This window comes from Magallana gigas, chromosome 10 (genome assembly GCF_963853765.1).
Source record: "Magallana gigas chromosome 10, xbMagGiga1.1, whole genome shotgun sequence".
NCBI lineage: Eukaryota > Metazoa > Mollusca > Bivalvia > Ostreida > Ostreidae > Magallana > Magallana gigas.
The window spans coordinates 10,025,060-10,041,343 of record NC_088862.1 but is presented as its reverse complement, the minus strand read 5'-3'; the positions used below and the strand labels follow the sequence as shown (position 1 = coordinate 10,041,343).

Sequence of the window (16,284 nt, the reverse complement as noted above, 5' to 3'; positions counted from 1 at the left end):
ATTTTCTACACTAATTTTTTCCAAGAATTCCTATGTACACAAGCGAAATTGAATTTTCATCCGTGGGCTGACTAATCAGTTAAGATATACATTACAAACACTTTTTTTAAATTGATTGAAATGGTATGATTAGGGTTTCTTATATATCAGGAATTTTTATAAGACCGTTTTGTTTTATTTCTGTATATTCATGATTCAAAAACATTTCATTTTAACAATTGGCATTTGAAAAAAAAAAACGTTACAATGAGACTGGCTCAGCTCTCTCCAGTACCCAGTACTTTAAACTTAATTACGTTACCACAAGTGCGCTGTGGAGAAAACGTAATAATCAGCATGGGGAAAAAGGGTTTTAAGACCAAGAAATCTTGCATTTCGTGTTAACTAATACACACATGCAAATTACTTGAGATATAAAATAATTTTGTTTAACAATGTCTTTTTACTGTTCATTAAAATGTTTTACAATTACCTAAAATAAGAATCTTTACTGAATCAAAAAAGAAGATAACTAAACATCAATTAACACCTTTAAAAGACGTCAATGTTTCCAGTTTAAAAAAGATGTCACACGCAGAAATGTAATTAGAGTATTCAAGAGTACCGATTCGCCATGAAAACAGAGGGTTTTAGAGTGTCTACCAAATAGCAGACACTACCTTCACTGTGTGTGCCTTTCTGTATCTCGTGTAGGTGTTAAAATTCTCTATGTTCACTGTTCCACATGATGGAATGCGTAATACAATATGGCTGACGAGTTAGACGACCTTTTAATGGAATTAATATTTTAGCATAACGTGTCCAAAAATCCCATTCAATTTGGTGTTTGCATCAAAAAGCATTGTAAATTTATTTCAAAATATCTTAGATATAATAATCACTATGATCATCTTCGTATATAAGATATAAAATCGATCAATCCCAAAATTATCCTTTTAACAAACCTTCGATTTGCAAGTCCATTGTGCATTTAAAAACATCTTAATTTGCTTAACCTTTATAAATGCTCTATTATTACATGTACTTTGAAATACTATTAATAGGGTAATTTAAAGGGATCGATAAATATTCAAAATTATATATGCTCAGAAATAAGTTGTCTATCGCATTTTTACTAAAATACAATGATGAATTGCATGATGTGTCAATTAACTAAAAACAATATTATTTTTGCCCGTCATATTTGATACAGTTCTAAACACAAATGCATAATAGGTTTCACAAAAATTTAAAATGTCCTACTAGTGTACATCCACTGCAAATTAAAACTTAATAGGTAAGTTAAGGAGATTGAAGTGTTTTCGAAATTCTAATGAACAGATCTAGTTCTGCTTAAGTAGTGTGCTTTATTCACGATTTAGATTTCCCCACACGTAATTTACATGTACCATTGTGGCATATATAGCATTCGACCTGAACAAATGGGTAACATATCAAGTTAATAATTGATATCCTTGCCTACAAAACTTTGCAGCGTACGAAAGAAAATTTGACAATTTAAAAAACCGTGCAGGGATAATGTCAACATTATTTGCACCTGAAAGCATTAACAAGAAACCAGGATGTGGATTATATTTTACTTTTTTTTCTAAAGAGGAGAGTCGAATTTCATTCATCTCATTCCCATAACTGAAAACTGGAATATCAAGACATCTCTATCATGAAGTATGAAGTGCTTTCTTACATGTCCTGAACATTTGCCAGTGAAAAAAATGTAAATGACTCCCGTAGATCAATGAACAAAGAGGGGGCATTTTTCGACCCAGAAAAATGCTCTCCATGTATTTCACGACTTTGACCTCTTTGACGAACAAACGAACAATATTGACCCTTTTGCTTGAAGAAAAAAATGCCGTTACAATTAACCTCAGCACAACTGTCGTAAAATTTGATACTATATATAGTTGAATAGTAATAACCTTCTAATTTTTAAAAGGATTTCTTTTAAAAGATGCTATATGGTATCATTTTGCAACATAATATTACATGATACATTTTAAAATTGTATCGAATAGTTGATAAAGTCCTCATATCGTATGAAACATTTTTATTATTGAATATGTAAAAGATGTCCCTAGAAGTTATAAGATTAAGACAAATCTTAAGATAACCCTATGATATGACAATTTTGTGAAACATCATTGATAAGATCATATGACAAGTTTTGGTTTTAAGATAGATCTTAGTAACTAGCGGCGAGGAGGTCATCCGTTACAGGTTCAAGTCAAGAAAGGATTTCAATCAGTCCTCATAAAACTACCCACTTTTCCTTACACTTGTCAGGGTCTGACAGCATTGATCATTTTCAACTATCTAAACTTCAGACCAACCAGGGTTTAGAGAATCAATTTAAACTCTTTAAATGGGGACAACAAATTAATGGATGCCTATTTTCTATGTATTAATGTACCCCCAGACTGAAAAGTAAAAAAGAGTTGGCACAGTCTGAGCAACTTGTGATCCCCTAGATATTAATGATCAGAGTTTTGGATATTTCGCCTCTTAAAACCCTTTATTACATAACATATGCTTAAAGTATGATACTGTATAAATGAACAGCTGTAAATGAACATTTTTGCTTCTATAATAGATAACAAAGTATTGTTCAGTAATGTGTTATTGTAAAAAGACTTAAGAGTCCTCTTGGCCCCTAATCTGAAGGGTAAGTTCATTTTTCATGAAATCAAATAAAAGATATCATAAATATAAACATATTTTGCTCAACAAGAAATGTTGATTGTTCTACAGATGAACAACTGGATTTTAGGGGCTGAACCTTTAACTCCTTACCGGGTCCACCATCAAAAATACTTAAAGGTAGCATATTGTATAAAACATTAAGAACAATTTTTGTTCTACATGTACATTTTTCTTTTTCTAGATATTAATGATCAAAGTTGTTGACTTCTAGCTTCTCAACTCTTAAAACCCCGTAGTTCGTAACATATAGTTAAGGTATAATATTGTATTGATAAATATATCATTAATAACAAATTAATGCTCAGTAAAGAGTTAATAAAAATGACTTTAGAGCCATCTTGGTCCTTCATGTGAGGGGTCAGCCCCTTTTTATGATATTAAATACAAAATCTCATAAATATAAACATATTTTGCTCAGCAAGTGTTTAAGAATTGTTGATCGTTCTAGAGGTATCTGAACACCTGTGTTTTAAGCGCCGATCCTTTTACTCTTTACTGAGGCCACCAATAGAAATACTTAAGGTACTTCACTACACCGAGACTTATACTTTTTATACTTTTTATACTTTTTAAGACACTACGTCACAAGATGGCGATTTAAATGTTTTGTTAAACTGTTTGTATCAATCGATTCAGATGTATATCGTCATAGCTCAGTCGTTAAAGTATCAGACTTGTGAACCGCAGGTCATGAGTTCGAATCCATCTGGGGTTTTTGTTTATGTTTTCTGAATGAAATTTTTTCGCCTATTTGATATACATACTTTTTATCCATCATGCTTTCTATCAATATCAAGTAATTTTCTGCTGATTTGAGAAACTATTTCAAGGTGTAGTGAGGCACCTTAAGGTATCACATTGTTTAGAACATTATGGTTAGCAACTTTTGTTCTACATTATTTTTTTTTTAAATGTCTTTCCTTTCCTAGATATTAATGATCAAAGTTTATAACTTCTTTTATAATTTATGACAAATGTTGTTTCTGCTGATGATGAATGGAACTATATTTTTTTAGCGCAATTGTGTAAAGAGTACCTGACTTTAGTAATATGTCTTGAATAGATAGTAAGAACTGATCGAATATAAGAAATAAAAATGATTGGCTAATGAGACAGGTGTGTTCACAGCTAAATGAAATATTTTTTTTTCACAAAGCCAGGAGTTCAGAGAAGATTACCGGATGATCTTTTATTACAATTTTGTACATATATAATGAAAAAATAACCAATAAATGATAAAAGGACATTAATCATACAAATAATGCATTCAGAGAAGTAACAAACTTGCAGAAAGTTTACATAACTTAACTAATCTTTTTTTAAGGCACGAAGTACATGCACTATAGAAAAGAAAACACGTTCGATGTTTTATGTATTTAAACTGTGGGGAAATACATTGACACTGTCATTTTCTACAAAGCTGAATTGTGTATTCCGATTATAAGATTATGTACATAAACGCTTGAACATTTATTTAAATTTTTGGAATGTGATCTAGAGAAAATAATGATACGGAAGTTCTAAAGCAAATATAAAAAATCAAAACTTAACATGTTTTTATAATTATCACATCTTGTCAGTATTTCTGTAGAGTATTATTAATAGTATGTATAAGGTAAATTACATAACAGAACTTTGGCTTTCAAATTAATAGGAATAGTTCCAGAAGCAAGTATACTTAAAAGTACCTAGCACCCAATTTTACACTAAAGTTCACATTTTTTTAATTCTATCTACATAAGCTTTTCAAAAAATTTCAAACGTTAGTGCTTTGATAAATTATAACCTGAGTTTCTGAATTAATATAGCATAACAAAATATACTTGATTGGGTTCATATGTAACTGAATAATATGTCTCTTTAATGAAAGAAAAAAACTATATTATGCCATCGTCCATGTTTCTATCATATAACCTATATCAATTTTTCAACCAGTGTCTACGCTGCTCTTTTTTTTTTTTTTGCCAGTTTGAAATACAATATTAACAACGTGTTGAATTGAAAAGAGCATGTTATTACAAATGCCAATGTAAATGTAGCGGTATTGTCCGCTATCAAACAGTATGCGACATCTGTCACAATGAAAATTAAACAACCAAATTATTACAGTATCATGAATATAAAAATTGTACATACACAATAAAAACACATGACTAAGGAATGGAAAAAAAGATGAGACTACTATATCTTTATTAAGAACATGCCACAAACTTGTTCAGAACCATGTTACCGTCGCGTTCAAGGGGGTCGTGCAAAACACCATCTAGTAAGCTTCAAACTAGATTAGAATCGGATATTTAAAGCCAAATACCAACATGACCAAGTTTGTGTCTTGCCGCAGAAAGCAGAATCTTGCAACTGTCTAAAAAAAATTTTTCAAAAACAATCAAAGAACTATTAATTTTTTTCACATAAAGTTAGAAATGTCATTATCCTTGTCATAAAATCATCCGGATTCTTAACTTTTTGGGTCAAATTTATGGAGTACAGTACAAGTAATAGGTTTTTGTAAATGTTAAAAGCAGATTGAAACAAGATTGAAAAAAAAACTGTTAGAAAATATGTTGCTATCAGTGTCAGAAAATCTCTTATTGTATTTACTAATTATTGCATTGACAAATGGATTGATTTTCACAATTGTAATAGAACAGTGATCTTTAAATTTTAATAATAAGAAAGCTGTGACATAAATCGAAGTTATAATAAGCTGGCGTTTCCACGGAACGTAGTCATTGGTTGATGGAATATTATCAAAAGTAAACTGTATTACATAACAGTACATTGCAGTCTAGATCTTTAGCAGATATGTATGCACCCATAAAATGGAGAGTGAGTGTTTGATTCTGTGTCCCTACAGACATTGTTTCCTTTAAAAGCTACTCATTCAAATTTTATTTATTTTAAATCTGATAAAATTATAAAAGATATAAAACTCAAAGCTGGTGATAATATTGATAGATACCTACGAAAGTAAATTAAAATGAAAGTAGATACAACCAAATAGTTTCTAAAGCTTACAATTAACTACTGGTACTTTCTTTGCCGGTCAGACTGAATCAAGTACTATTGTCAGATAGCTTATTAGATTCAGCGGTCCGGGGTTGAATCCTCTGGTCTGTCATACATGTAATTAGTCCTATCCAGTAACCGTAGGTGTCGTGCCAACCCATGAAAATTATAAGGGGAAAAACACGGACTGAAGTGATCTTCGAAGGAAAATATCAGTTTTAGGAAGAACGCCTGAAAAGAGCTTAGAAAGTTTGGGTCCGTTTAGCCCGTCATTATTCTCACACCATGTTTATAATTCCTGATGAAATAATTTAGAAATGACCATAAGAAAACTGAATCAAAGCTTCTAGATTTTTATATATTGTGATAAATATGTTCCATATTTTGTATGGCAACGAACTATTTAAAAAAAAAATGCGATGCAAAGAAAACGTTTGTGGGTTTAAATATACCCAATTGCTAGAATTATATTTCTATACTCTGCTCCATACACTCTCATGACAAGGAAAATCAAACAGAGAACATTGCAGGAAAAGAATATCAACGTCAATCGGTAAGTAAAACCAAACAATGTGCGAAAATAAACTGAATTTGATTTTAGAATAGTTCAATGTTTCATATGTTTTCGCTCAAATATAATTATTCTAAAAGATAGATATTGACAAAGAAAATTAAAACAATAACGACGTTTATTTAAAGAGGAGCACTTACTTACATTCAACGTATACTGTATCAACAAATGCTGTTTATTGTATCAATTTGTCTGAAAAAAGGAGATACATCATCCCATTCCAAAGTAGTTTGGGGGACGATGAAGTCAAATTCATTGGGGGTTTTTTAGGAGAATGATTTATCGTGTGTATCTTAAATTCAAGCAATAAATGTGCAATTTTCTTCATACTTTCATTTGCTAAACGAATTTAATACTTTTATACATATAACCTTTGTAACTGTATTATCTTGTTTTCGATTTGAAATAGTCGTTTCAACGGATGTTCGATCCACCACTGAATATGTTGTTTAATTTACACTTTTCCTGATGTCTTACAGTGTAATCTGGTTTTTTTTTCCTTAGATGCACAATTAATCATAGAATTCTTATTTCATTCATACAGTATTACGTGTAACACACCATAAATGATATTATAATTTTCATTTTGGTTTTGCTATAAACCAGTATTACGAACCGATTAAGAGATATGTTTTGTTTATTTGCTGCATATTCACAAAGTAAACAGGTTAAAAAAATTTAAAGACATTTGTCCTATTCTAAAGAACAAATTCATTAAATTATTTATATTTCTTGTTAATCTAATGTGTAACTTATTTGAACTACCTGAACTAATAATAATACTAGTGCCTCGAGAACGATAATGTTTTCTGTTTAATATCTGATTAGGCTAAACCAGTTTAAAAATCATTAATTTGTTTAAGGTCACAATTGTTTCGATCGAACCCCGCGGCCCGAACAAATGCCTTAATATCGACCATATCATGGCATTTTGTTGATTTTTTTTTCTTTAAAATGTGTTAACTTTGCCCCAATATTAGACACACACCCTTTTAGGTACATATCTTGCTAAATTGCATCATAATATTGCGTAATGTTGAAAATCCGAATCTCAAACCGAGACCGAGCTCCTTTTCCAGCCATTTAACTCCAGCCTTATGATTACCCAGTCAACTAACTAGACTGATACCACATTGCAAGAGGTATCCTTTGGCCTCCATCGAAAAAGAAACCCATAGAAATTCCCAGGATTCTTTGAATCTAAAACTTTTTTTTCCAAAATAACAAGGCGATTTCTTTGTCCTTGTTGCAAAAGTGTAGCTGCATCAATACCAACATCGTAATTTTATTGCGAAAAAAAAAAGTTGCGCACGGTTTTGCACTTATAAAACTAACTAAGGAATAGATCCTCTGAAAATGATTTAGCCAAGACATCCCTGGGACGGTTTACGTTTTTAGATTGCATTGCTTGCCTCTGAATATCTTTCAAACACCCTTATCCTATGTTCTTAGATTGTCTCTAAACCTTACCGAATCTACTGTGTTAATAAAAGGACTAACGAGGAACAAAACATGTTTGAAACATATAAAGTAAAATAGTAGTTTTTATACTTTGTTTTTTATCCCGCTCCGACATCAACTCGCCGATCTATGGTCGTGTTTTGTACGATTATCTCTTTCGATGTAAAAAAAAAAACCAGTAAATCCAGCAGTGACTTTTACATGTCGTTTGTCATATTTCATGTTATTACTGAACTTACTCGGTTGCTCGACTTTGAATGTCTTTACTAATTGACTTACATTACACCATCACAAATACTTTCAAATTACTATTAACTTTAATCGCCTATGACCCAACACTTGCTGGTCAATCAGCATTACCATAGCCAATCGGCATGTCAACACCAGCTGATCCTGACTTCCGGTTAGATCCGAGCATCCACTCCTTCCACGGCAATACGTCATCAACGCTCCTGTACCTATTTCGGCAGGTTACATAAAAAGAATAGCAGAAGTGGTCAAAAAGGCCATTAAAGACTCCCTCCACGATGAAATTTCAAATACGATTGTGGAAAAATTAATCATTAAGAATCCACCTCAACAACTACAAATAGAAAACACGAATCATCGTAGAGAATAAGACGAGCTAGAGCAGTATGGATGACACCCACTTACAATGTTATTTGGTATCGCTGAATCCATTTCCAAGATACCAAGAAGATACCAAGGCCAAAATACTAGAAGCAGGAGCAGTAATTTAACTTTCCCAATTCAGAGTATAAACTTGCAACGCGCTGTAAACCCAAGGAGACAAAAAGCTAGACCGCGCCAAATTATTGCGAGAAGCAACTCGGTCAAGATCAATTTTCGTATTCTCCAAACCACGAAGAATTCGGTAAGTGAAGACATCATAGAGTACAGAGACAGACAGTTGTATCTTTGCGGGCAGTTGTGTCGTAACGGCAATCTGAAGAAAGCATGGTCATCAAACGGGAAGAGGCAACGCTGACAAGGTACGCAAAATATGATTACGCGTGGAATCAGACTCTGTCACTTTCGGCCACATACTGTCCCCCACAGAGTCGTTGTCGGCGCCATATTCATCTTAATAAGTACCAAAATCAAACATCAAGATACCTTCAATTTATGTAACTGAGTTTTGTATACCAATATGTGAACACATATCATTATTGCTTCGTACACGTATATAATATTGTTGATAGCCGTAATGAATACAGTGTATTCTAATTTAATCATGTGTAAAATATAATCTGTCGACAAGTTCCACATTTATACACATCCCGTGTTCATGTTTTGCTCTCAATGGTGTTTTTGCATATATTTTTTTTTCTGCAACCTCTTAATACAGATTAGTACTTCAAAATATATTTACAACCCAACATTCCGTTTCGGTCTTTTTACAATTATCTATATGTCGTGTTTATTATATACCTTCTGTTTGAATCTACTGCAATATAGTAAATTATACACTTTGCACATGCAGTAAACTGGAATCAACCGGACGTTATATTCTTGAATGCTCTTATAAACCAATGCAAGATTGTTGCAGTTGGATACTGCAAATTTTCATTCTGAAGTCAATATTTTACTTTTTTGGGGTGTAAATCTTTCTTTAGCAAACAATGAAACGTTTCTTAAAGCTATTTAAGAATTCATTTCAGCATCAAAACCCTTTCTTCCATAGTGCATTTTTTATAATCACTGTTATGTAAGCCTTTAATTTTTCATAAATTGTAGTGTTCTTAAAAAGACTAATCATCTTGGGCACATTACAGTCAGTTAAAGCATATCTTTTACAATATACATCATAACATAGCAAAGCATTGAAATCTCAAAGCATAGCAGTTCAATCTTATACCATAGCATTGGAATCTCATACCATAGCATACAATCTCATAGAATCTCATTCGTCATAGCATACCATAGTATACCAAATCATAGCATATAAGATGATTTTAACTCGGTTTAAAATGATTTTATTTGGAAGAATAAATGTTCACATTGCAGATGGCATACCCTTCATTTCAATTTCTCATAGCATAGCATACAGATCTCATAGCATTGCATTGAAATCTCATACCATATCATTAAAATCGCATACCATAGCATAGCATAAAATTGCGAAAGATATGCCTGAAATGACTGTCATTATTTAAAGTTTGTAAATTTCATCTAAGGAAAGGATTAATAGAAGTGTTTACTTATTTCAGAATTTTTGCATAATCATGTTTTATTGTGTACATATATTCACAATAAACTATGGTTAACATTAAACACCCTTACCAGCCTCGTAAAGTAAAACGGTGTGCTTGTTAACAGGTAAAAATGACGACTTCTGATTCCCACAGGTCAGTTAGGGTGTCTGGGTAAACGTCCGAGGAAAGTAAAGCGGTAAATTAGTAGTAATATTAATAAGGCTTTTTTGGGGTATACAAATATTTACAGAATGCATTCCATAATAAGTTTAAAATGTTAAAAACCTTGCGCGCAACATTTTATGCGCAAAAGCTTTATAGCATTTGTATGAATTGAACTATAGCTTTATTGTTTTTGCTTACTTTACCGAGCACGCTGAGGAGCGTTAGGTTCTTTTGTCTTTTTATAATTGTTTCCTTTAAATTCAGAAAAAAAAATTATTCCATTTTTTTTATTGCAGGGAAAGCCATGAAAAGTTTTTATTTAATACAGTAATTTTAACATGTGTGTACAACACAATGCATTTATAGGAATGCAAGTACTTACATAGTAAAGCACACTTACAAGTATGATCATATGCTACATGCACTTTTATACATGAATTATATTGTTTTAAAAACTATTCATGAATAAGCAACTCAGAAGCAAGTATCAGAAAAATGACAAACGCTATGATAGAGTAAAAAAATACACTTTCAAAGATTAACACGAATATACACATTTGACAACATTAACCTTATAAAAATGATACAGAAGTGTTAAACAAAAGTTCAAAGATTAACAAATGTTTTTGGTGTTCACATCATACAAATACATAATTGTCATTTGCCTAACCATAATAATGCAAAAAAAAAAATAATAACCAAACCGCTCCTTATTGAATTCAGATAAGAGTTTACGTTCATTTAAAATTAAAACCTGACATGTAGATTTACTTTAAAATTACAAGACCAAATTAAAAAAATAATTCATAATTATTAATTGTATTTTTTTTTTTTAAATGAATTTTAATAATTATCATGAAGTATGGCGGCCATTAAAAATACAAAATTATAGATATAATATTATTTAGCCAAAAAAGCAAAAAAAAATTACTGAATAAACTGTTATGCTAGAAACGTGCATACATATTAGATAATCAAACAAATTGCTGCCGTGACAAATATCTTCATTTGTAATCAAATCTCATAAAACACAAATCTTATCAAAAGATCTGCTTTGTGAGGTTTCGTAGTTATAACAGTCTTCATGTAAATATGACAACCTCAGGCTCTCTTACATTTCTTTAAAAATTCGGAAAATTTCGTCTGATAATCAAATATATGTCGCAGAAGAATAACAGTTCCCATGTAGATATGATAACCCCGCGATGTTCTATTTCTGTGAGGAATCATAATAATACAAATCCCCGGATGATTGACGAAACAGAGACTCAATTTCTTTGTTGATTTCCGCAAATGATGGTCGCCCAGATGGCTTCAAGTTCCAGCACTTTTTCATAATTTCATAGTGTCTTTTATAAAGAAAAAAGTACAAAAAATAAGACAGGTTCAAATAATAAATGTTTGTACAAACTTTATTTTTTTTTTTATAAAATTTGAATTAGATTGTGAATCAATTAGTAACAATATGTCTATTTCTGCAAGGCATAAAGTCGAAATCTTTCTATGAATTTTCAAAATCTTAAATCATTGTCAGGTCAAATCTTGTCTAGTTACAAAAATTAAAAATGGAAATTCCATTCTATTTATGGTATGCTCTAATCCATTCATGATTTACATAATTGAATTAACCACCATTACAAATGTTGAGTAGTGAAACCTTTTGGCGTAAACTTGGAAACAAAGTTGCAAATCATTTTAAACATTTGAATAGTTGAAAAAGAAAACAAATTAACTTTTTCATTTAAATATTTAGACATTTCATTTTCGGTTTATCTCTCATTTTCGAAGGAAAAACATTTTGAGTTATCTATCACTCTTTTTCAAAGAAAAATTTGTCAGTTATTTTAAGTTATGTGAATAAATCTTATTGACTTGCAGATTGCTTGATTTATCATTTCCTTAGAGCAGATAATGATTGCTTACGTTTTAGAACGGATTAGTTGTGATACAATGTTTGAAATCTCACATTGTTGTGTCACATTAATAGCCCCGTTTTCGCATGAGAAATTTAATTCTAGTTGTAACGCGGCATTTGATACGATAGAAAAATTTAGTTAATTTGGATAACCTGGTTAACGTCAGAAGACACTTCACAGTGCACCAGCGTCAAAAACGTACTAAACCGCTTGGAGTTACGTTTGAATTATAAACAGATTAGCATCATTCTTTTAAATTAAACGATCCCAATTTGTAAAGAAAACTACAGAAAATTAAATTATAAGGAATGAACTCAATGTCTTACCAAGCTATGAATGTATAACCTAAATTGGAGCAATTCACGCTTCTTTTATAATCCGCGGATTATAAAGCGCAAACTTCCCTGACCCAGGTTATACTCGTATAACTTGGATAGACATTGAACTCATTTCTTATATGAATATTCGTGTTTATAATTCTTACTAATTAAAAATCTTATAGTACGAATGTTTTTTTCAACCGGTCAGACAATATCGATGTTGACCGGTCTATCAGTCAAAATCGAAATTGTTTGGCCACTACGTCAGTCACGTCCAATCAATTTTCGTTTAAAATCGACAGAACGTAAATAGTCCAAATTTAGTGCAAAGCTGTCGTTTGATATGATACGAAAGATTGCGTCACATGCTGTTTAGTGCATATCATTTAAGTTAAGGACATAACAAAACAGTTATTGACTGGGACTCAGTCAACATATGAAATGTTGGACCTGAAGGTAAAAATATTGCCTTAGGCCTGTAGCCTCAGGCAAAATTTTCACCTTCAGATCAAGCAATTTATATGTCGCCCTGATATCCAGACAATAACGGTATAATATCGAACATGTATCCATTTTGACCATAATGCAAAAAAAAAAAAAATAACGGCTTTGTTGAAAATAACTTACAAGTCGTCGGTATATTCAGGTTTACTCAGACGGTTTCCTTGTTTGATCCATTTCGGAAGATCTCGGCTTCTTACATCTTCGTAAGGTGTTGCACCTAAAATAAAATGCAAAATTATCACTAAAATGATGTATTTTAACATCAGATACGCACAAAAGACAGCGTGTATATTATAAAAGACTAATTACATGTAAATAGATTATAAAAGACTACATGTGTATTATGCAAGCCTGGTTGCAGATAAATATACATGTATTACAAAAGACTGCATATATATTATACATGTACGAACTTGTTTACAGATCAATAGATCAATAGATTACAAAAGATTACATGTATATTAACATACGTGGTGTAAGGTGTACAACTCTCTTATATCATATTACAAACTTGTTCAATACTTTACAAAAAATCCACAGTATTGTGTCTTACAACATAATATCATCAAACACTATTCAAAGGAAAACAAAGAGGGGAAAACCTTATTTTGATATAGTTTTGATTATTGCTATGTGCAATTTTAAGCATTCGATAGACCTACACTGTAACTCCAACATGAATATTTTCTTTTTCTACAGTGAATCAAATTTGATTAAATTCTCATCTGACCTATGGAGAAGATTTCCCAGATGGTTATTCCATATGACCAAACATCACTCTTCTCAGAGGCAGTTCCAGTTTTGTTCAAGCATTCAGGGGCCATCCATTTTACGGGGATTCTTTCCTGTAAAATATAATTTTCAAATCATATATGTTTTTATGAAACAATCAATGTTGACATCAATTACATTATATTTCAAATATAAGATTATTTAAGTTTATTATATACAAATCTTTCATAAATTAAATGTCAGTATCAATGCAGAATTTAATTTTTGTGAAATGTATGATACATCTCTCTTTAAATTTACTTTCAAAGCATGTTATAACCTGAATTTGTTTACGAATGCAAGTTGTTTTCAAGGTTTCTTGTCAATAGTTTTTAGAATTAGGGGTTTTTTTTTAAGAGTATAATTTTACGAGTTTTTATAAGGTTTTTTTTTTTGGCAATGAAGGAGGCTAGGTAGATCCTTCAAGTTAAAAAAGAGTTACTTTAAAGTTTATGATATTATTTGGTCAAATGTTTGCTGTCATGTGTAAGCAATTACTTAAGACTCCATTAATTCTAGCTTTTAGATTTAAGTATATTACTATTTCCATATACAGAGTTCTTTGTCTAAAGTAGATCAATTCAGTCTTAATTGACCACAAACATCCCATCTGATTCACTGACCTTTTTGCCTGACTCATCTTCATCATCACCTTGTCTAGGACCAAATCCTGCTATTTTCGCACTCAAGCTCTTGTTCAGAAATACGTTTCTGGTTGCAAGTCTCATGTGGATAATCTTGACAATATAAGGAGTCATTAGATTTTAAAAATATCTCTTTCTTACACGTGTTATATAAAATTCATGAATATCATGATTCTGAATGAATTAGGTTGCTACAAATGAACTGTTTTGGAATGAATTAACCTTAAAATTAACTTACTCATTTTTTAATATGATATGATTGTTTAGCCGAGAACTACTGGCGTGCGACCAGTTCTCGCTGAGTATCATTTGTCGCCAGTTCATGGTGACGTCATTTTATCAACACATAAAATTATAGACAAAAAATGACGTCACAATGTACTGGCGAGAAATGGTACTCGGCGAGAACTGGTCGCACGCCATTGTAATTTTCTAAAGAAAAAATCCAAAGAGCTTAGCATTTAAATTAGAATAATTTGCTTTTTATTTATACAGAGCTCTTTTTTACGGAGATTGATTTGTTCTAAAATTACCATTAAATATCTAGCCCTCTTGATTTTTATCGTCGCTCTCATTTATTTGTAAATGCGTAACCAAAATTTTTAAGAATAAAAAAGTCAAAATCAAAATAATTCAGTGCTCAAGAATATGAGTTTTAGGGTTTGTTTCATTGACCTCTCATTTTTTTTATTGTTTTACGTCTTTAGATATTAAAGGTGAATTAAATTGTCATTTCATTTATTTTCTAATGCATATATAATATGTAAACGGTGTGACCGTTGGACCGAGCGCAGATTTAACACAGTACAGTTTGTTTTTTGTAGAACAAAATTTATTTGAAACGCACACAGTAGGATCCGCCTGCATGTTTGCCTACTCATACCATTCGTCAAAGTTAATTAAACTAAACGTCGCTTGCTCAGTCTACATTATGACGTCATATTTCAGACGTAAATCGTTCAAGTTTTGTCGTCGGAAGCCGAAGAGAGTTACGTGATTCCGAGTTTTGTTTTTTTTTATTTCTTCTTTCATTGTTCATCAATTTAATTCATGTGAATGCCGCTGTAATAAAATTGAATACTTTTTTCAGTATCTAAAAGATCAGTTCTGTGGTGTAAATGTTTTTATTTTCCATCTGATAATTTGATAAGACATACATAGAACAAGTCGTGTTTCTTGATTGAAGCACTATTGAAACTTATCTGGTTTCCTTTAATTTCTTTTAATTCAAATTACTTTCTATTGAAACACTGGAACTTTTTTAATCGAGTTTAGGGGCAATAAGTATCGATAAGTACCAGTCAATCAATGATCGAACTAACTTTTTGAAAACAAAATGGCTGCCAATATGGCGGCGCCCAGGGCTGGAAGAAATTTTTTTTGGCCTTAGTACCCCTGATTCAACTTTCATTTTTCACAGATTTTCTTATATATACGTGTTACCATTAATCCTCGCTTCGCGAGGCGGGCTTCGCCCGCCTCTCGCTGCGCTCGGTATTAAAAAACATTCTAATGAAACATACATCTTTGCTTGCTAAATAAACCATCCCTCTTGTAATGTCGTAAGAAAATCGGTATAGATTTTCTATGACGTCATCTGACACTGCTCTTTGGTGATCAGTTAGCCAATCCTTGAGCGTTCCGTTCTCACAGTACTCCAGCAACATTATTGGCCCCACTAAAAAGTTGAATATCAAATGGTCACGTCAACAAAGTTATCTGAACTTTCCTCTTAATAAACTCCCTTTAACTCTTTAATTCATAGTATTCAATGTACCTGTACATGCAAGCACAATATCTATTATCTTGTTCTGAAGATTTATTGTCAAATATCCAGTGATAGTTTATACTTAAAATCACCGCGAAGTACAATCAATTTGCTAATTTTGAGTCAATTGAAAATATTTTAGAAGACCTATTCTAACATAAAATCAAATAACCTTTTTACTTTTTTGTGTAATGATTTCGTTTAAATAAAAGTTGATTAAAAAAGGAATCTCTCTCTCGCTTTCTCTCTCCCTCTCTCTC

At 31.5% G+C, this 16,284-nt stretch overlaps 1 protein-coding gene across 3 annotated transcripts in view; it reads right to left on the bottom strand.

The window, feature by feature from the left end:
- Positions 1–10,401: 10,401 nt before the first annotated feature.
- LOC117684039 (uncharacterized) overlaps positions 10,402–16,284 on the bottom strand; it is a 168,959-nt gene continuing 163,076 nt past the window's right edge. For all 3 annotated transcript variants that reach the window (XM_066074216.1, XM_066074215.1, XM_066074217.1), the window contains 5 exons: positions 15,780–15,934; positions 14,236–14,349; positions 13,572–13,686; positions 12,965–13,058; positions 10,402–11,450 (listed from right to left, as the gene is read on the bottom strand). In XM_066074216.1, coding sequence (XP_065930288.1) covers positions 11,312–11,450; positions 12,965–13,058; positions 13,572–13,686; positions 14,236–14,349; positions 15,780–15,934 — 617 coding nt within the window. In that variant the 3' untranslated portion in view covers positions 10,402–11,311. The remainder of the gene's footprint in view (positions 11,451–12,964; positions 13,059–13,571; positions 13,687–14,235; positions 14,350–15,779; positions 15,935–16,284) is intronic.